The sequence below is a fragment of the Phoca vitulina genome, unplaced genomic scaffold (genome assembly GCF_004348235.1).
Source record: "Phoca vitulina isolate PV1807 unplaced genomic scaffold, GSC_HSeal_1.0 scaffold99, whole genome shotgun sequence".
Classification (NCBI taxonomy): domain Eukaryota; kingdom Metazoa; phylum Chordata; class Mammalia; order Carnivora; family Phocidae; genus Phoca; species Phoca vitulina.
In genome coordinates, this window is record NW_022589802.1 from 740,059 (window position 1) to 761,121 (window position 21,063).

The 21,063-nt window shown below is 52.8% G+C and overlaps 1 protein-coding gene across 3 annotated transcripts in view; it reads left to right on the forward strand.

Annotated features, from left to right (window-relative positions):
• Window positions 1–241: 241 nt before the first annotated feature.
• Window positions 242–21,063, forward strand: part of BCAP31 (B cell receptor associated protein 31) — a 26,120-nt gene continuing 5,298 nt past the window's right edge. The window contains exons 1-4 of one of the 3 annotated variants that reach the window (XM_032397439.1): window positions 242–321; window positions 1,559–1,694; window positions 3,235–3,335; window positions 8,674–8,821. In XM_032397439.1, the coding sequence (XP_032253330.1) occupies window positions 1,603–1,694; window positions 3,235–3,335; window positions 8,674–8,821 (341 nt within the window). In that variant the 5' untranslated portion in view covers window positions 242–321; window positions 1,559–1,602. Of the gene's footprint in view, window positions 406–1,558; window positions 1,695–3,234; window positions 3,336–8,673; window positions 8,822–21,063 lie in introns of all 3 variants that reach the window. The other 2 variants (XM_032397440.1, XM_032397441.1) reach the window with 2 other exon arrangements.

Here is a 21,063-nt window from a genome sequence, read left to right on the forward strand (position 1 = left end):
CCGAACCACTGAGACGTGGGAGGACCGCGCGGGCCAGAGAAGCGGGCCCTGGCTGTCCCGCCAAGGCCCCGCCCCTCACATCGGCGCGCCCGAGGCGCCTCTTCTCCTCCAGTCCTGGGCTTTGGAGCCTCGGCTCGGGGGCGGGGCGAAAAACGGCCGTGGGCGGAGTCGCCGGGGCCTGGGTGCGGCTGGGAGCGGGGGGGCGGGGCGTGGCGGGTGCTTCCGGTTTCCGGCCGTGGGGGAAGGGGCGGGGCCAGGGTTGCGGTGGGAGCGTTTGGTGGCGGCGGCAGCGGGGCGTGTGCGTTGGCTGTGGGAAGCTCGGTGAGCGTGTTTGCGCGCCTAGCTGGGCTCTGGGGCAGCGGCGGTTAGTGTGGAGAGGGCCCGGGGCCTCGGGCCGAGCCGGGAGTACGGGGGCAGGGCTGGGCGGAGGGAAGTCGGGGCGGTGGCTGGAGTTGGGCTCCGGGGGCGTGAGGGCCGGCCGCGGGGGCGAGGGGCGGTGGCAAAGCCCCTCGGGGGGGGGCGGCCAGGGTGGGGCTCGGGGGAAGGCGTGGCGGCCTAGGGCCATGTCGAGGGGCCGCGCGGGTGGAGCGCGGGGGACTCGTGCCGGGTGGGCGGCTGTGGGCGACCAGGGCTGTCGGGAGGGGCTCCTCCGGGTTCCGAAAAGACCGTTTTTCTAGAACTTTCTCTAGATGGGGGCCATGAGGTGCTTACTCGAGACCCGCATTTGCTCTTGGCCCCGACTCCCGCCCGGTAGGAGTCGCTCTTGTGGGCTTTCGGAGGTACTCCCGAGTTCTCCCACCGCATCCGAGGCCGACGCGGCGGCGTCGGGAGGCTTTTTTTTAGCCCCTGCTCTCGCCCCGGAGGGAGGCTGCAGGTTTTCTCTCGGCTCGGTTGGAAAGGCTCGTGAGGGAAGGGCCTCCTGGTTTCCCTCGGAGGGGGGTGTGGGGGCGTCGCCGCTCTCGGAGAAAGTGCGTTGCTGAAACACTGCCGCCCCGGGGCTGACTGGGAAGGGAGTGAGCCTGATGGCTGTCGAGAATTTTCTCCCGTCTATATAATCTTTTTTTTTTTTAAGATTTTATTTATTTGCGAGAGAGAGAATGAGAGACAGAGAGCGTGAGAGGGAGGAGGGTGAGAGGGAGAAGCAGACTCCCTGCTGAGCAGGGAGCCCGATGCGGGACTCGATCCCGGGACTCCAGGATCATGACCTGAGCCGAAGGCAGTCGCTTAACCAACTGAGCCACCCAGGCGCCCCCGTCTATATAATCTTTTATTAACACTTCCCCAGTTAAGCGGGCATAAGGAGTTTGCTGAACTCAGTCGGGAAAGGAATTCGCCAGAAAGGTGGCTCTTAAGGCACATACTGGAAGGCAGCAAGTAACTGCGTCCTGGCAAACGGGAGTTTGTTAGGCCTTTGAGCACTGTTGGCCAAGTATCCCTGCTGAGCTGAGCCCAGTTTCAGCCAGTGGCTTAAAAAGACTGGAGTAGAGTGCTGCGGTAGAGGGTAAAGAGTGGCTGCCCAGCTCTCACAACAGCTTCTGTCCCTTTTGTCTCCTGTCAGGAAACAAGCGCACATCTCACTGTTGGAAACCTTCTAGCAACACGATGAGTCTGCAGTGGACTGCAGTCGCCACCTTCCTCTATGCAGAGGTCTTTGCTGTGCTGCTTCTCTGCATTCCCTTCATTTCTCCCAAAAGGTATGGCCTGTGGAGCAAGCAGGCAAGCAAAAGGGTGATTGTTGCTGAGCCCCATAGCTTCTCCATGCAGGGTTGGTAAGACCCTGGAATTGGGGCCAGATGGAAACAGGTAGAACCTGTCTGGGGTTGAGGTGGCAGGGGTTGTGTTTATTATTGCTAACCTTCCACACAGTTTTGCTTCGTCACATCTTTTTGAATTCCTTTCCTGTGCACACTGCCTTCTGGCCTTCACCATGCTCCAAGAGGGAGAAGACCTATCTCTAGTTACGTTTCTGGGAATGCTGCCCTCCGCCTTCCCTTGGGTGCCTAGGGTTCAGGGGATGGCAATATGGCGTCTGGAAGACTTGCACCATGGGGTCATGTTGTAGCTGACTTGGTGACGTGTGTCCTCCCAACCAGTCCCACCGGCATTGCATAGTAGCCTCATGAGCATTACTCAGCCTGTGAGAGGTGAAGCCATAGTCCTTTTAATGAATAGAGGATCTGTTCAAAGTTAATTGGAAATTAATTTTTAATTACACATAATATATGAACATATTCTGATTTTAATTAGAAAATTATAAATAAGGCTAAATCTTCATAGGTATTTTAAAAAACTTTTTAGACAAAAATATAGATCTCTGATATAATAAAATAGGAAGTACATGATATTGTCTAAGAAGTACTGTTGCCAAAAGCGAGATCTGAATCTCTTCACACTTCACACAGTTCAGAGGAAATGTAGAGACAGAGGCATTTTGGAGCTGCAATCTGGACAGCTTTGTAAGACCGACAACCTGGTTTCTGCAAAAAGTGGATTGGGAAAGAAGACAGAAGAGGGTGAGGAGTGATTGAAGCTACTTATCAACTAAATGCACAGTCAGAACCTTGTCAGTTCAGATTTAAACAAACCAAGTGTTTAAAAAAAAAAATTGCAACAATTCGACTTTGGGACTCTGGCTTTGATGATGAGGGGTTCTTGTTCATTTTCTTGAGGTCTGGTGATAGCATTGTGATTGCATAAAGGCTCTTTATTGACAGAATTACATCCTGAAGTATCTATGGAAGGAGATGAAGGGAAGTCTTGGGTCTGCTTCGTAATAATCCAGGGTGGTGGGCGTCTAGATGAACCCACATGGGTCATGTGGAGAAACCGTTTGAAGAAATAATGTGTACGTGGCAAGCATTTTGAACATTACGTAGAGGAATGCAATGAAAAGTTTTCCATTTCCCTGCCCCTGAAACTAGTAGTATACTGTGTGTTAATTATCCTTGAATAATAATTAAAAGGAATGTTTTTGTTTCCCTCCCCAGAGACTCTTAGTGTTTTTAAGAGTGTGGCTTTTTTTTTAAGAAATTTCTGCACGTGGACAAGCACCCCCCCCCCCCCCGCCCCCACGCACTCTTGAATAGATGTCATAAATTGGAGAACTGCAGGCAGTCGAGGCTGAGTCTGTTCAGGATATTCAGCCACTGGAAAACGGTGCAAGAGTGGCTTTCTGTTCTCGGGGCCCTGGGGCCCAAGTGGATGTTTATTTCTTCAGCCCTTTTGTTTTCACAGATGGCAGAAGATTTTCAAGTCCCGCCTGGTGGAGTTGGTAGTGACTTATGGCAACACCTTCTTTGTAGTCCTCATTGTCATCCTTGTGCTGCTGGTTATTGGTGAGTGAACCGTGGCTGAGGGCAGCTACGCGCCCCAGACCCTTTGCCACGGCATAGCCTCTGCTGCAAAGCCCTGTGCCACGTTCCACATGTAGCTTACAGGTTGGGCTTCCCAGGGACAGACCCCTTCAGTGTCTCTGTCTTCTTGGGAAGAGGCTCCCTCATCCCTGAACAGAGTGCTGCTGACTGCTGGCCTGGGCCTTTACTTTGACCAGCAACCTTTATGCACCCTGTGACGACCACTTCACTTTCCTGGGCTGGCTCCTCACGTCATTCCAGAACTGAAACCAAGAGAAGCTGATTGGTCCATGTTGATCTTGGTTTAAGCAGCACTGCACTTCAGTCATGTAGACAGTCTGTGTGAATAAGGGACTGAGCGACCAAATGGTTAGGGAGCGGGGCTGGGTAGGAAGCTGGGGGGGGGGGGGGCACCGAGAGGTCTGGCAGTGTATCCTAGAGCTCTCTGGATCTGGGTCAGGCTTCAGGTCTTTCTGGGTCCTTCTAGCTGTGAAGTTCTATAAACACCATGTTGAGGTGCACACCAGCCAGGCTTGGAAGATAAGCTGGTCCCAGGGCATGCTCCGGGATGGGGCCTGGGGCCTTAGGGTACTAAGGTGGAAGGCAAGCATTTTGTGATGTGGTGGTATGATTGGAGACCAGAGAGATCAATATAACTTTCATGTGGCTGTTAAATGTGTGCTGTACTAAGTGGTCACTGTGTCCCTCAGCGTGGATTCTAAAGTACTGGCTGGCTTCTGCTGTGGACACTGGTCCTGTCTCCAAGGTGCTGATGCCCGCTTAGGCTCAGAGCACTCCTCTCTCGCTGAGTCTCCAGCAGAAATGTGGCAGTGGCGGGGGGGCGGGCAGGGGGCCATAGTTCGGGGGGAATGTGCAAGGTACCATCCACTAGCTGCAGCATTAGGCATTTTTCCTTCCTAATGTCTTGGCTCCTGATGGGCTATGTTCAGGCAGGACTTCCTCTGAACAGGCCAGGTGCAGCCTACCCTTTCCCAACTGTGTAGGGTGGGTACCAGCTGCCCACATATGCATACTGTGCTGTTCTTGAAATACTTGGCAAGGCCCCAAGAAGTAGCTCTTTCCAATCAGGGTTCCTTCCCTGAGTGGTCTCTAAGCCTGGAGGGGCTAGGGAATATGTGTGTCATCCTTTGGGCATTAAAAAAAACAGACTTCAGAGTTTTGGATGTAGGGTAGGGGCAAGAATTGGGGTGGGGAGGGGCTGTGTCCTGGTGCTGCCTCAGGGCCTTGCCCCTCTGTACAGGCCCCATGAGCTCCCCATTTCCTAGCACAGCTGATGGGCCAGGGAGGCCCTCTGCAGAACCTAGGAGTTGGCAGAGGTGCCATTCTTCTTTGAGGTCAGGGAAGTGCTTGGAAGTTCTAGAGAGATACTAGCTTTGATGACTGGCTGTTTCCTATCCTTAACAGTAAGAAGTGTAATCTAGAGAGGTCTGTCGAGACTTCTACAAATATAAATGTTAGTTAGCAGGAAATCCTGGTGAAAGGTGATAGGCATAACTAGCTAGAGCTGCAGTCCTGGCTGGCCCCTAGCCTTCACTGGGAGGAGTCTGGGGCAGGTCTGAGGGGGTGGTGGGGGAGTGGGCTTGATGAGCATCCAGGGGCCAGGTCCTGGTCCAGAGGCCTGAGATACGGAGGGCAGCACTGTGTTGTGTGACTTGGGCTAGTGTGGCCTAACACTCCCATCCCAGTGTGCTCGCCGCCATTGGCCAAGGTGGTCCTTAGGGTGGCGGGGTTCCTGGATGCAGATGTGAGGGTGTAGAAAAACATGTTTTTATTTTACTTAATTTTTTTATTTTTTAGAGATTTCTTTATTTTAGTGAGAGCGAGCACTTGAGCTTGGTGGAGGGGGCAGGGGAGAGGGAGAGGAAGAGAGAGTCTTAAGCAGACTCTGCACTGAGCATGGAGCCTGACGTGGGGCTCAGTCTTACGACGCTGAGATCATGACCTGAGCTGAAACTAAGAGTTGGATGCTTAACTGCACCACCCAGGTACTTCAAACATGTTTTGTTTTGTTTTGTTTGTTTATTTATTTATTTATTTATTTATTTAAGATTTTGTTTATTTATTTGACAGAGAGAGATACAGCGAGAGAAGGAACACAAGCAGGGGGAGTGGGAGAGGGAGAAGCAGGCTTCCCGCCGAGCAGGAAGCCCGATGTGGGGCTCGATCCCAGGACCCTGGGATCATGACCTGAGCCGAAGGCAGACGCTTAATGACTGAGCCACCCAGGCGCCCCTGTTTTGTTTTATTTTAAATCACAAAAATAACACGTTCTTAAAAGTTCAGAAATTTAACCCAGAAAGTTAAAGTCCCCCCATAATCCCATGTCTCACAGAAAAACCATCATTAATACTTTGTTGTACATGTCCACAGGCACTTTTATGTGCGGACATATTTACTAAAATGCTACGTACTGTTTGGGATTGGATTCAGACCATAGTACACACTGTTTTCCATTTACAGCAATCTTACCTTTTTAAACATTGTCTGGTATCCTGGGGCACCTGGGTGGCTCCTTCGGCTCAGGTCGTGATCTCAGGGTCCTGGGTTTGAGCCCCTAATTGGGCTCCGAGCTCAGCGGGGAGCCTGCTTCTCCCTGTCCTTCTGCCCCTCTCCCTGCTCATGTGCGTGTGCGTGCGCACGCTCGCACGCTCTCTCTCTCTCTCTCTCTCTCTCACTCACTCACTCAAATGAAATCTTTAAAAAGAATAAATATGTAGTATCATAACATATGGTTTTGTTGTAATTCAGTTCTTTATAGGCATACTGGTGTCATTGCACGTTTATGCAAATGTTTATGTAGGATAAATTCATAGAGGTGGAATTGATGAGTCCAAGGGTATGAACATTTTAAATTTTAGGTCTTATATTGGGCTGCTATAACAAAAATATAGACCGTGTTGCTTAACAACAGATACTTATTTTTCACATTTCTGGAGGCTGGAAGTCCAAGATCAGGGTGCTGGCACATTTGGTGTTTGGTGAGGGCCCTGTTCCTCGTTTCATAGAGCCTCCTCGCTTTGTCCTCGCATGGTGAAAGGGATGAGAGAGCTCTGTGGGGTCTCTTTTGTAAGGGCACTAACCCCATTCATGAGGGCCCTGCTTTCATGACCTGCCCCTCCCAAAGGCCCCACCTCATAATACCATTCCATTGGGGGTTAGGTTATCAGTATAGGAATCTTGGGGGTTGGGGGACAGGAACACTTAGTTCATAACAAATAGGCATGTTGTTGGCCTGGTTTAGACTTCTGCTAATAGTGGTGGAGAATGCTTGCTTCGTGATACAGATTAATACCAGGATGCCAGCAAAGGGAGGCAGATTTTTTTATAATGTGAGGTCAGCTTAAAAACCAAGGAGTCTCAAACTAAAAACTAACCTAACAATATCAATGTAGTGGTACCTTACTCCTCTCCCATGGGGGTCTCTTAAGAGACCTTTCTAGATAGGTTTTTATGTACTGACTTAAAAAGATGTCTCGGGGAAGGGGTGGGGGCGGAAAGCAGTAGATGGTTCCATTTCTACGACATAGACAAATAGATGTAAATGTATTTGGAAGCCAGAGCACTGCGTGGCTACTGGTGCCTCTCCGGGGCAGAGACTACTCACGATTCAGTTATTTGCATGCCCCCTATGCACCCAGAGCTATGCTAGGTCCTGGATGTGGCAGAAAAGATTTCTGCTCTTGTGGTACGTAGTCTAATTCAGGGGAGATGGACAATAAACCTGTAATTAGGGTAATTTCAGCTTAGGATGTGTATTACAGAGAAAATGGAGTAATGTGGCTCAAAGTGACTGCCTTGGGTAAGATGACCACATGTCCTGTGCTTGCTGGAGGTGCTTATGTCATGGGATATTTTCTCTTTGCACATTTCTGGTATATTTGAATTTTTGATGAGCGTGCACTTGTTTTGTAATCAGAATAAAACCATTTTTTTGTATCGTCTTTGATTTTTTTTAATCTTTTCCCCGTTCTGTAGGTTGCCTTTTAGTTTTGTTGATTGCCTCCCTCACTGCAGAAGCTTTGTATTTTGATGTACTCCCAATAGTTTGTTGTCCTTGCCTCAGGACACGTATCTAGAAAAACGCTGCTGCAGCCGATGTCAGAGAAATTATTGCCTGTGCTCTCTTCAAGGATTTTTTTTTTTTTTAAAGATTTTATTTGGGGCGCCTGGGTGGCTCAGTCATTGAGCGTCTGCGAGAGAGAGAACACAAGCAGGGGGAGTGGGAGAGGGAGAAGCAGGCTTCCCGCCGAGCAGGGAGCCCGATGCGGGGCTTGATCCTAGGACACTGGGATGATGACCTGAGCCGAAGGCAGACGCTTAACGACCGAGCCACCCAGGTGCCCCAATTTTGAGTTTATTTTTGTGTATGGTGAAAGAAAGGGGTCCAGTTTCATTCTTCTGCATGTGGCTATCCAGTTTTCCCAACACCATTTGTTGAAGAGACTTTTTCCCATTGGATATTCTTTTCTGCTTTGTCGAAGATTATTTGGCCATATAATTGTGGGTTTGTTTCTGGGTTTTTCTGTTCTATTCCATTGATCTCTGTGTCTGTTTTTATCCTAGTACCATACTATTTTAATTATTATTGTTTTGTAATATAATTTGAAATCTAATTGTGATCCCTCCTGTTATGTTTTTCAAGATTGCTGTGACTATTTGGGGTCTTTTGTGGTTCCATACAGATTTTAGGATTGTTTGTTCTAACTCTGTGAAAACTGCTGTTGGCATTTTGATAGGGATGACATTAAATCTGTACAGATTGCTTTGGGTAGTATGGACATTTTAATGATACTCGTTCTTAGAATAAGGCAGTTTAAATAATAAAACCCATGATGAAGCTTTGAAATGGAAAAGCCTGTCTTCAGCAGGCGGTCTCGGGGTCTTGACTCCTAGGCTGCTCATGCCTCCTCCATGGGGATTTACGTGAACAGGACGACCCTGGGTTATTGGTGGGGCAGCTGATAGCCAGCCTGACTTGAGGTAAACAGAACCAGACACTGGGGGCTCCGTGGATGTTGCCAGCAACACCTCAGACTTGATTAGCATCTTGATACAGAGCGAGTTTGTGGTCTGGGTAGAATGGGGCCAGGGAGTGCCATGAAAAAAGCCAGAGGAGAATGGGTCTCAGGGCAGAGCTTCTGACAAGGTGTCCTCCCCAAGGTGTGTGTAGAAGGGGAGATACCTGGGGTGACAGATCTGGGGGAAGTGAGGTCACCTTGACTTATGCCGCCTGTCTCCTCTTGACAGCCCAGTCTTGGCCTGAGCAGGAGCTAATGCCCTTGTGTGTCTTCTGCCGCAGACGCTGTACGTGAGATCCGGAAGTATGACGACGTGACAGAGAAGGTGAACCTGCAGAATAACCCCGGGGCCGTGGAGCACTTCCACATGAAGCTTTTCCGTGCCCAGCGGAATCTCTATATTGCTGGCTTTTCTTTGCTGCTCTCCTTGTGAGTGAGGGAAGGGACCCCTGGGCTCGCCTGTGACTTTGACTTATTCAGTCTGTGGCCTTAAACTGGAGGCCCTGATTTCCCCAGAGGCCTCTGATTTTCCTTCTGACCTCCAGAGGCAGTGTGGTGAGTGGGAGAGGTCCGATCGGAATGTCAGAAGACTTGTGTTCTGGCTTTGCCGTAACTTGCCACCTGCTCGTTTAGGGCAAACACATGCCCAGCTTGCTTTCTGTAAGGAGGTTGAAGTGAGTGATGAGGCGTTGCCCTCTGGGAGGGGATCTTTGGAGGCCGGCTTAAAGGGACCAATTGAATAGGGGCCTTTTGGGCATGGGGACCTGACCTGAGAAGAGTGGGCAGAAGTGGCACAAAGGGGCTGAGAGCATGTCTGTCCCCAGTGTAGACCTGTTGCAGGAGCAGCCTATTTCTGGTGGGTTTTTTGGTAAGACTGAGTGCCTCAGTCAGCGCCAAGGGGGTGGTTAGTTGAGTAAGACTAAAGTGATATAAAGCACCTGTTTGAGTCCGGAGGCCGCTTTGCTGCCTTCTCACAGGGCTGCTCATCAGAGGGGCCTCGCTGCCATTGAATGTACTGATTGGCTGGGAGTAAACATTGTACTCAGGCCAAGGGCTTCCAGAGGTTGGCAGGGTAGCATGTGAATTTTCTAGCTGGGCTCTTCCGCCTCTGGTCACTGGGACATCCTTCTTCATTAGGCATTAGAATGGCTGCCTGCCTGGGTTTCAGGTTTTCAAAGGAGAAGTCAGTTGTTCAGGTGACCTTGACTACTCTCAGTCCACGTTGGAGTGTGGCAGGGTTGGAGCTGGGAAGGGCAGAGCTTTTCCAGGTGGTCTGTTGGATCACTGAAGGGGTCTGCAAGCATGTTGTCTTCAAACTGGAGAGTCAGGCAATGAGAAGGCTGGGAGGACAGGTACCCTGGAGTTGGAGGGTTTCGGGAAGCTCCAAAATGAAGCGTGATTTTGTGGTCTGAGCCTGAAAGGGAGGCAGGTCCAGAGGATTGCGTCTAACTGCAGGTGAGTCCAAGGGAGGAGGAAGAGTTCGCTATGTCTAAAGAGCCCGCAGAGGGGCGCCTGGGTGGCGCAGTCGGTTGGGTGTCTGACCCTTGGTTTCGGCTCAGGTCGTGATCTCAGGGTTGTGGGATCATCAGGCTCCGTGCTCAGTGCAGAATCTGCTTCAGATTCTCTCTCCCCCTTTGCCCCACCCCTGCGTGCGTGTGTGCTCTCTCTTTCTCGCAAATAAATCTAAAAAAAAAAAAAGAGCCCATAGAGGCTCGGGGGGCAGGGTGGGAGGGGACTCCCTGGCAAGCTTATGTTTTATCTGAAAGATAGGAAGGACAGAAATAAAACTAAGGACTGCTCCAGGGTAGCACACAGCTTTAAGGAAAGCAGCGTCAGGAAGACAAAAGCCTGCAGTGGACTCTGCAGCGTGAAACACAGTAAGTCAGACATGACAAGTGGCTGGAGTAGCTTCTTGGGCCTGCTTGTTTCAGCAGCCACAAATCTGCCTCTCCGTTGTAGCTAGAAGATGGCTTTGCTGTGCTCTCCTGTGTCCCTGTCCAGTAGCCGATCCAAAAACTTGTGAGGTTGGTCTTGTGCAACTTCTTAGAAAAGGAAACAGTGACCCCAGGGGTCAGTGTGGATTCACCAGTTGCCCACAAATGATCAGTTGAATCATTCTGGAATTTTCTAGAAATACATACTCCTCCCTAGTCTAGGGCTCAGATCCTATATGGCGGCTGTGGTCCTTGAGCAACTTCTCTTTTTGCACAATGTTAGCTATGGAAAGTTCTTGTCCAGACTTGATGTCCACACAACCTGTACGTGGCCTGCAGGAAATAAGTTCAAATAAAAACAAAACTATAATCTTTGTGGCTCTGATTGTAAAGTTATTCTTGCTCATTGTAAAATAGAGGCCCCTAAACTTCAAATAATACAGGAATGTCAGGCACAAGATGAGCACTTTGTCTCATCCGCAGAGATGGGTAATAATGGGATGTTTCCGAACTCTGAAAGTCATGTTTTATGTAACGTGTAACTTTTCTTTCACAAGTGGCATGGGTTTTTTTGCTCTGCTTTGACTTGCCCTTTTCACTGAATGATACATCTTGGTGATTTTTTCCATGACTCATGCAGACTTCTCTTGTTTTTAACGGTCATGTAGTCTGTCATGTGAGGGGACCAGTGTGTGTAACTAGTTCCCTGTTCTCAGATATGTGAGCTGGTTTGAAATTTTTACTATTAAAAACCACTTTCCCACATCAGTCCTCCCGGGCATTCTGTTACTTTTTGCCTCTGACTCTTTTTAGTCATTGGAAATGGATCAGTGGTGTCCTGCTCCCTTGGCGCCTCGCTGCTCTGATGGCCTGTGGCCCAGTCGCCTCAGTAGGAACTGGAGGCTTCTTGGAAATGCAGCTCCGCAGACCGGCTCCCGGCCCCCGGGCGAGCAAGCTCCGGGTGAGCCCCGTGCACGTGCGAGCGTGGACAGCGCTGCTGTGGCGCATGTGCGGTGCGAGCTTCCCTGGAGGCCAGCAACGGGTGGCAGTTCGGGCCGTGCCGTGGGCTTTCATTCCCTGGGACAGGATTCCCCTAGCTAGGTCTGGATCCAGTCAGATGCATTTCACACAGCGGGAGCACTGTCTCGCTCTCCTCATTTACCTGCTTGGTTCATAAACCGTGCTGTGTCTGCCCTGTAATGTGTGCAGCGCTTTCTGTCTCTGAAGAATGTCTTCTCTCACCTGTTAGCACGTACTCCCTGCTCTGCGCCGAGGGCTCAGTTCTTGTTTTTGTTCTACATGTCTTCGCTGATGGGACTCTCTGAGCTTTTTTTAAAATATTTTTTTATTTTTAAGTAGTCTGTACACCCAACGTGGACCTTGAACTCACAACCCCGAGATCAAGAGTCACGTGCTCTACTGACCGAGCCAGCCAGGTGCCCCTGAACCAGTGATTCTTTTTTTTTTTTTTTTTTTAAAGATTTTTTATTTATTTATTTGAGAGAGAGAGAATGAGAGAGAGCAAGCACATGAGAGGGGGGAGGGTCAGAGGGAGAAGCAGACTCCCTGCCGAGCAGGGAGCCCGATGCGGGACTCGATCCAGGGACTCCAGGATCATGACCTGAGCCGAAGGCAGTCGCTTAACCAACTGAGCCACCCAGGCGCCCCTGAACCAGTGATTCTTGTTAGCTGTGTGCAAACCTGTAAAGGAACGAGCAAGAGCTGTCTCTTCGTCTTTGCTGGGTCAGGTTCGGTTGTATTGTGACAGTTTTGTGGGTTCCCACTCACGGCCTTACTTAGCTCGACGGACGCGTGAGCATTACTCAACAGGAGACAGTGCTGGGTTATTGCCACAGAAAGAGGACAGAGTAGTTGGGGGAGATGTGCACGTGCGTAGCCCTCACTGCCCCATGTTGGGGTGATAGCAGAGGGGTGCCTGCAGTACCACGTTGCACGGAACCACACTTGGGGGGCTGGCAGTGTCTGAAGAAGGACTCAAAATTGGAAGTGGGGAGACTGGCTCTACCAGGTCAGGGTGTGGCTTTGGGTAGGCTCCTCCCCTCTTGCGCTACGTGTTCTCACCTGCTAAGGGCTTCTCTCTCAGACTGCAGCCCTGTGGCCTCACCTCTACGTGTGAGTGCTTTGTGTGGTTCGTTTGGGTTCTGGTTCTGTTCAAAGCCTCAAGTAAAAACTTTAATGACCTGTGTAGTTCTGGCGGGCTTATGAATGGAGAAGGGCAGCCCAAGAGATGGAGTGGCCCGAGTCGCACAGACTCCGAGTGGCCGTGCCCAGGCTCACGCCTAGTTCCTCTCCCCTATTCACTACCAGCTCGTCTGCGTCGGTGTGAGCTGCCAGTACTGGGTTGTTGGTTTTCAGCCTACCTCTGCCTGTAGACCAGATAGTGGGCTGTTCTGTTCTGAGTGGTTACCGCCTGGCTTTGGTAGGAAGGCTCCCGTGCCGTCTGTAAGCCAGCGTCTACTTCTCTGCGTGTCTTCATTCATTCATCTGGGTTTCGTGAGTCTCACGACTCTGATCTCTTAGATGACTCTGTCCCTTTTCATACATCTGAAGATGGTCATCAGGTAACACATAGTCTTTGGAGGAAGATGAGGCTTGAAATGAATAAAAAATAAGTTCTTTGAAATGTTACTGCTACCGTAACTGCTGCTGACCTATACTTTTGCTGTGTGCCTTTCTAGAGGTTTTGACATCTGATAGCAGCTACCGCTTGCTAGGGGTTCTATATACTAGGCACAAGATAATTTTTACAGTAGTTTTGCGAAGAAGAATCGGGGGCGCAGAGAAGCTCAAAAACCTCTTCCCAGTCCCCAGAGCTGCCTCTTGGCAGAGCCGAGAAGTCATACTTAGAACGATGAGACCTCCGTGCCTGGATTCTTTCCCTACAGAGTCTGCCCGTTTCTTAGAAACAGGGTCGGGGATGGGGAGGCACCTGGGTGGCTCAGTCGGTTAAGCATCCAACTCTTGATCTCCGCTCAGATCTTGATCTCAGGGTCATGAGTTCAAAGCCCCTGTTGGGCTACACGCTGGGCATGGGGCCTACTTAAACAAACAGAAAAGACAGGGTCAAGCAGTAGCTGCCATGTGGGAGCTTGCATTTTCTTTCTACTGAGTTTATCGTGAGCATCATTCTAGGATAAGCGATCTGCCTCTCCAGCATTCTTGTGTGTCTAGCCAATTGCCCACTCTTGAACATTGAGCTCGTCTTCCCCATTTTTCTGGTCGTGAACAGTGGAAAACTTCCCTCAGTTGCCATTTTGCGTGCACCTCAGCTAGGCCAGGTGCTTTGGGCCTCCCAGTCCTGTTTGACGCATCTGCTTTGGTCGCTCCTGTTGGCACACATTGCACTGGAAGGCGCTGGCTCAGTCCCTGAGCGACAGTAGGTTCTGGCTGAGCGTGGGGAGGGGCAGGCCACGCAGGGTGGCTGGGTCAGGGGGAGTGAGAGCTGGGGTGGAGCGTTGAGTGCCGGTTCCTGAGTTTGTGTCTGACCTCCGTGTGGTAGAGTGCTGACTTGTTCCAGTAGCACTGCCCCTCGGTCAGAGTTGTGTCTTCATGCTTGGCAACGGTCAAAGGTTGGGGTGGAGCAGGAGAGCCCTGACGGAGGGAGACCAAGTCAGAGGTTGCTGGAGGGAGAGCAGCTGGTGGCCCGAACCAGGGCGTGGTAGTTGGGGGGGGGGGGGGCGAGAGGGCGGAGGGGTGCTGATGAGAGAAGGGGAGAGGCCAGCAGGAATGCCAGGTTTTGAAGGCTGGGGCGCCGGTGGTTTGGCTGGGGGCACTTGCAGAGTGGCAGTGCTGGAAGGAGCATGCCCTGGAGGGAAGGGAGCCAGCAGAGCTCACTGGAGGGGGGCCGGGCAGCAGGATGGCGGGCTGCGGGCTGCTTCATGAAAGGGTTGACAGATGAGTGAGAGGGAGGTGCCGGCAGCTCCGCTTCCCTTGAGTTGGAGGGGAAAGGAAATGTGCCAGGAGAGGCAAGACTGGGGTAGAGACCTGGAGACAGTGGGTTAGTGGATGTGAGGACCACAGAGGAGGAGAGCGTTGCTCAGAAGGGCGGCTGGCGATAGTACTGGTTCCTAGCGGGGCCCGCATCGGGAGCATGGTGGGGACCCCGCTGACCCTGCTTGCAGTGCTTTCCTAGCACCGTTGGCATAAAGGCTTGATACCCAGGTCCTTTGGGATGTGATCCCTCCCCGCAGCCTTCTGCCATCTCTGCTCTGGCCTCCCCATGTCATGAACTGGCCACATGGTTCCCCTTCCCCAAGTATTTCTGTGGCCTCTGCCTGGAAACCCGCCCCCCCCCTCCCCTGGTGGCCCAGCTAAATCACCTCTTCATGCTTCCCTGAGGTTTCTCTCCTGAGTCTGCCCTGTGAGGCCCTTGCCGTGCCGTTAGCCGGCCCAGCGGACTGTCTTCCGGGGCCCTGGGCAGCCTGTGAGGTACGGCATGGGAACCTGGGCTTGTCCCCTGTAGGCCGATCAGCTCTGTGCCAAGGTTCTAGGCACACGCCGAGGGCTGCCTAAACCTTGGGGACTGAATAGGGGGTTGTAGGCACATAGGGAGAGCGTCAGGCTTGTGTCCAGGTTGAGCTTGTCAGACTGCCGTGCCAGGCGTTGTAGATTGGAAGCGCAGCTCTTCAGGTCTCCTGAGCTCCTATAGTAGGGACCCCAGGTGCATTAGAAAAACACAGCGTCTGAACCTTCAGAAGGTGCACACTGGGGGCCTCTGGTCTGGGACAGGGGGCCTGGGATAGGCTGCTGCCGAGTGCAGATCCGGGCAGCTGCGGGCCTGGCCAGTAACTTACTGTTGCACACCTATTTCCTTGGTTTCTACGTCCCCACTTGGAGACCGGCAGCTGGCCATCGTCCCTCTGGAGTGGCTGGGAGTGTAGCCACACGGCAGCTCCTCCCGTGCTGTTTCGAGTGTTCTTCTCTGCTTTTGCTAAAATGTCAGTCAAGGTCAAGATAGTGCTCACCATCCAGACCTAGGAAGGTCCACCCCTCCATGTGTATTAATGACCTGAATTTGATCCACAGGGATGGCTGCTTTTCTGCCTATTCCTCCAGGCTGGATGATGTCACTGCGGTCCACTCCTGCAGTCAGATGGGTCTGCCCCTGTGCCGCTCTCCCAAGTTCCTTTCCTTCATGGCCAGTGACCTGGGGGCTGGGTTGTCTATTTGAAGGCGATTGAGTCCCTTTTAACCCACAGGGTAAAATCCATCAAGACCTTGTGAGGCAAGCAAGGCGGGCTCTGCTTTGCCTTCAGGTCAGGACTGCTTACTCCTGATGTTTGGCTCTGCGGGTGGCTGATGCCTGTGTCCCTGCCGGGGTGCATGCGTGCCAGGCAGGGGCCCGTGGTTAGCCTGCGCTCTCTTGCTGTGCCTTCACCCTGGCTGCTTCCCTCTCCCCCTCCATAATGACCCATGGTGGCCCTGAGAGGCAAGCTGGTGTGACCATAGTGGGATTTGGAAATTGGGTCTGAGTTTGGATCCCGGGTCTGTTACTGGCAGTTTGGTAACCTCGGGAAAGTCACTAAACTTCTCTGAGCCTTTCCCCGGATCTGTAGAGTGAGCTTGAGGATGCTTTTCTTGTGTTCTTGGTGTGGGGATTGAGGTGATTCAGGTATGTTCTCCACATCATTTCGGGCACATAGGGAGTATTTAGTAAATGGTAGCCATTCTCAATTTCACCCTGAGTAGTGATAAGAGTTTTCTGGGATTTTCCCCACTGTGTGGTAAGCTATGCCAAGCTCAGGCAGGGAGTCAAAGAGAAGGCCCAGTTTTGGCCCTCAGGGGTCTTGTGTTGTGGGGCCCAGCATGGGGGGGGGGGGCGGAGTAGAGTGGGATAGGCCTTGCGGCAGGAACACAGGGTTGGGGGATGGGCATCCTCAGGACACCCAGTTAGATGGTGCTTGGGGGCTCTCAGCGTTGGCCAAGCACTGGAATCACCCGGGGCTGCTGCTAGCTTTGTTGACATAGACAACATAACCATTTATAGAGGCAGAAAAGAAGGACAGTCCCCACCCCCCCCCCAACATGACAGTTTCAGCAGTGGGAGTCTCCTGGCCACTTCCATTTTATCTCCCTACCTCCACTGTCCCCTGGCTGTGCATTACTTTTTTTAAGATTTTATTTATTTATTCATTTAAGAGAGAGCACGCGGGTACCTGAGCCGGGTGGGGTGGGGGGGTGCAGAGGGCAGAGGGCAGGAGAAAGAATCTCAGGCAGACTCCACACTGAGCACAGCCCAACGCGAGCTGATCCCAGGACCCTGTGTTCATGAGCTGAAACCAAGAGTCAGATGCTTAATTGAGCCACCCAGGCACCCCTGGCTGTGGATTATTTTCCCAGATACCATGTTTACAGGTAAAACAAAATTTCGGTTTATCTCTGAAAAGAGAGGGACTTTTTAAAAAAATCATAAGGGATACTAACATCTGATGTGTAAGAACTTTACAGTAACAGCTTCGTAACGTAAACTTGAGGCCATTCACAGTTCCCTGATGACCATGCAGGTTTTGGGTCTGGGTTTTTATAGTTTGTCTGTTTAAATTGGTATCTAGATAAGGTAACTAAGGGTTTTTTAAAATCCTGATGCTCAGGCCTGCTGGAAGATAGAGTGATGTGGGTGGAGGCCCTATCACAGAAGGCCAGGTGTGGGTTTGGCCTTCAGTACCACTTGGTCTGTCGCTCCATCTGTTGCTGTATTGGCTGTGGTCGTTAGTTTCTGAGCGCTGCAGGTCTAGGCACTGGGTAAGTCTCTTCCAGAAGCCCTGTCCCCGCCCTGCCCCAGGGCCGCTCAGCGCAGTTGTAGCTGCCCATGCTGTCCTGTGGGTGCTGGGCCACGAGGGGCTCTGATGATGGGGCAGCAGGAAAGCAGGGTGGGGGGAGTTCTCTACACGTTGTCCAGGAAGGATCATCTGACATGCATCAGAACAAGCGTCGACTTTTAAAGTACGGATTGTCTGTTCAGCTATTTGATTTGGACTGAAGAGATGTCTTCCTCATGCTCCAAAAGCAGATGGTGAATGACCTCCTTTGGGGCAGGGTGCCAAGCAAGCAGAGATTCCTTCTTCCTAACTCCAAGGTCACTGAAAGCCTGACGTTCTAGGAGGGCCCCTTTCTGAGGCAGAGTGTGGGGGAGTGGGGAGCAGGGTTCTAGATGGAATGGGACCACTGGGGCTTCTCCAGCCTGGCACCGTCCCAGCTGTGTGCAGGCTGGAAGTGCTCAGGCTGCGAAGGAGCGCACTGGCGTCACCACGGAACTGGGCCTGCCATTTAATGTCGTTTTAATTGATTTAAACTGAAAAGGACACATGTGGCCGGTGGCCTACACATTGGACAGTGTAGCTGAAGCCACCTCTCGTCCTTTAATCGGATGCCCTGGTCCCAGCACGTTTTCCAGGCTCTGAGCATGGCGCCTGGCCTGCTGGGGGCGCTGCCTTGTTTCATTTGGACTCTAGTTAGTACCGTGTTGGGCACACCCAGGGCTGATGGCTCCTGTCCTCCCGTTCCCTCAACTTCTCCACTCACCAGGTGGGCCACTCACGTATTTGAGTCCGTTGCTCTCTGTCCCCCGGATTACACAAAATCTCTTAGCTGGTTTCAAGAAGGCAACCTGCCAAAGCCCGAGAAACCCGGCTTGCTCCTGTCCCCTGGCTCTTTTTAGCGCTAGGGGATGGATGGCCACCGGCTTCCACTCCGCTCCCCTCTGGCTGTCCCACTGGCCACAGGGCGGGCGGGCACCACCGGCTGTTAGCTGGAGTTGCTGCGGCATTGGCATTTACCCTGGTCCTAGTCCCCCAGCGCCCCATTTTCTACAGCCTTTGTACTTGAGGGCTAAGAGGAAGGCCAAGCCATGTGTGTGAAGATGTTCTCAGAGCAGCCCTTTTGGAAGACTTGCCCTGGATCTTCCTGAGTAAACTCTTTCTGCTGTTTTCCTGCCGCCTTCTTTTCATGATTCCAGACTCTTTAAGGGTGTGTGTTTCCTGGGTTCGCTTCTGCCCTTAGCATCATTCCACTTTGCCTGAAGCCTTTCCTGGGGCATCAGCTGACTTTTGGTTCCTTGTCAGGGTGGCCTTTTCCTCCTCCTCCATATTTTTTCCTGGACACATGGGCTGGGTTCACCCAGAATCCAGCAGCAGCCCTGCAGAGCTGTCTGGCAGCGGGCCGCAGTCAGCCTGCAGAGTCAGCAGGTGGCACTGTGACACTAGCCTGTGCCCGCTTGCACTGGGGCAGTGGGGTAAAGGGGAGTTGCCTGCCTACTTGTCCCTGTGGTGGGGTGCTGCTGACTCAGTGACCCAACTCACCGGAGGGCATGGTACCCAGGAGATGCCTGGGAAATGCTAAGTGGGCAGGATCGGCAACAGAGTCGGGGTGGGAGGGTTGCCAGAACCAAAGAAAATTCTAGTTGGCACTTGGGAGGACCCTCCCCTTGCTTTTGCCCCACATCCTGTTAAGCCAGTGTCTGCCTCCCGTACTTGCCCACAGGAGGGAGATGGGATTGGTGCGAAGCACACAGGAACCCTGTCTTCCCCACCTGATACGGTTGGCACTGTTTCTTTAGTGTCCACATCGAGAGTCTGTTTCTCCCTACTTCTCTTGTTTACTCAACCTTTTATAAAAGCATTGAGAGCTCCACTCGGTATCCAAGAACATCTTACAAGAAAGCCGAGTCGAATTCAGGTATTTGGGGATGATCTTTGTCTGCCAAGGACACATTTAGATCTTCTTAAGGTTTGTCTGTTGGCTTTTCCCTCTGTCACTGGGACCCGGACCCTGGGCCCCTCTGTCAGCCTGGTACCTTTGGGAAATCCTTTTGGCTCGTGGGTTCTCATCTGTTGTCCAGAAATGGGTGGCTAAGAACAGTTACCTGCGTAATAGTACATGGGCAGTAGAGCAGAGTGTGATAGAGGATCAGGGGCAGGAGAGAGAAAAAAGGCAGTACATCAGCCTTTTCTTCAGGCTGACATCTTGGGGGCAGGTGCAAGAACTCGGGGCCCCGTATGTGAGGGGCAGTTCCAGAAGGCCGGCTCCTGGGCTTGCTGCTCTTGGCTTGGCCCCGGGCCCCCAGCTTTGGTTGTGAGTGTTTTTTCCACCGGCCTCGTAGCTTCCACTGCAGTCACAAGCCTGGCTTGCTCATCAGCACGGTCCCACATGCACCTCTCTGCTGCTCCTTCCTGTCCCCCTGCTTCTGCCTGTGTCCTCGTCGGTGTGGCTGGGCTGAGGGAAAGTGGAGTCGGGGAGAGCCGGGGCCCCAGGGAACAAATGACAACATGAAGAGGTGGTAAGGGGGAGCATGGAGTGAACACAGCGCAGCCAGCCACATGGGGGAACCGAGAAAGGGGGGACCCGGGAGGGTCAGGAAACGGGTTTTGGGGAAGGTGGTGATTGAACTGGATCTGAGTCATCAGAAGAGGAGAGGCTATCGCAGACCGGAGTGCAGTGGCATGGAGACCAAGCGAGCGAGAACCCAGTGTGTTCCAAGAACGGCCAGCCATCTGGTGTTACTGGAGCAGAGTGCTCCATGGCTGGTGAGGGGAGAAGGCCCAGGGAGGGACTGGCATCGGAGGGTTTAAGGAGAGAGGTGACATGATCAGATTGTCGCGGACAAAGATCACTCTGGCTTGCTTTCGGAGGGTGGATTGCAAAGCCGTATGGTCAGGGGTAGGGAGGAGACTAGTGGGAGCTGTTAATCAGCTAGGAAACAAGTACTGAGGCCATCCCCATTGGCAATGGGGATGACCTGACTGGAAGATGGTGTGTGTGGAGGTGACGTGGACAGGACTGGGTGGGGGCTGGGGGCAGGAGAAGGGTGCAAGGTGGCATGCACGCAGAGTGCAGGGAGACCAGCGACGCCCTTCAGCACAGTGGGGTGCAGGGACGGTCCGCCCACAGATAGGCTGAACTGGACTTGGCTTAGGGACCCCCAGGGGCCGGCCTTTAGTATGAGATGAGCCCTGTCGATGATGAGATTGGTGGGCGGTGAGGGTTGCTTGAGTCAGGGGCAGGGGAGAATCATGCGAGGAGGGCAACCTATCGGCTGCACCAAGTGCTGCTGAGCGAGCACCCCAAGAATTCCAGGGCACTCCTTGGAGCGGGCGCTTAGGCCGGAAGTGGTCCTGCTAGTGACTTGGCCAGGGCAGGTTCTAGGTTGGTGTAGGTTGCCAAATGGAGGGAGGGAGGACGAGAGGAGCGGCTTGGGCCAGCAGGAGGGAGAGCTCCTTGAGAACAAGGTTCCTGGAGGGAAGAATCACCAGAATTGTCCAGGGCAGGGTTGGAGGAACAGGTCTAACAGGAAGGCAGAGGACACGGACTTGGGGGGCTGGAGTGGGTGGGGGGTGCTGGAGGGTGCCTGCCCTGGTGGCTCCGGCCCTGTACTGAGGGAGAGAGCCTAAGTACGGGCTGTGGACCCGGGCCGGCGGGCTGGAGCAGGCTGCGGTTTCGGGAGGCTCCCTGCACAGCTCTGGTGCTAGTTTCTCTGTGTTTGCCTGGGCTCAGGGTGGTAGCCCTGGCTCTCCATAGCTGGGGGTGGGCTGGGCGGGCACGGAGGAGAGCTGGACCCCTGCTGCATTGCTACTGTCACCACCGCCACCCTGGGGACAGCCTCCCTGGATAACCAGGGAGGGGGGGGGACAGCCAAGTCCTGCTCATGTCGGCCACCTGCCTGGCCTTGTTGTGCTGGCGGCGGGGGGGGGGGGGGGGGGGGGGGACCCCCCCCGGCCCCGG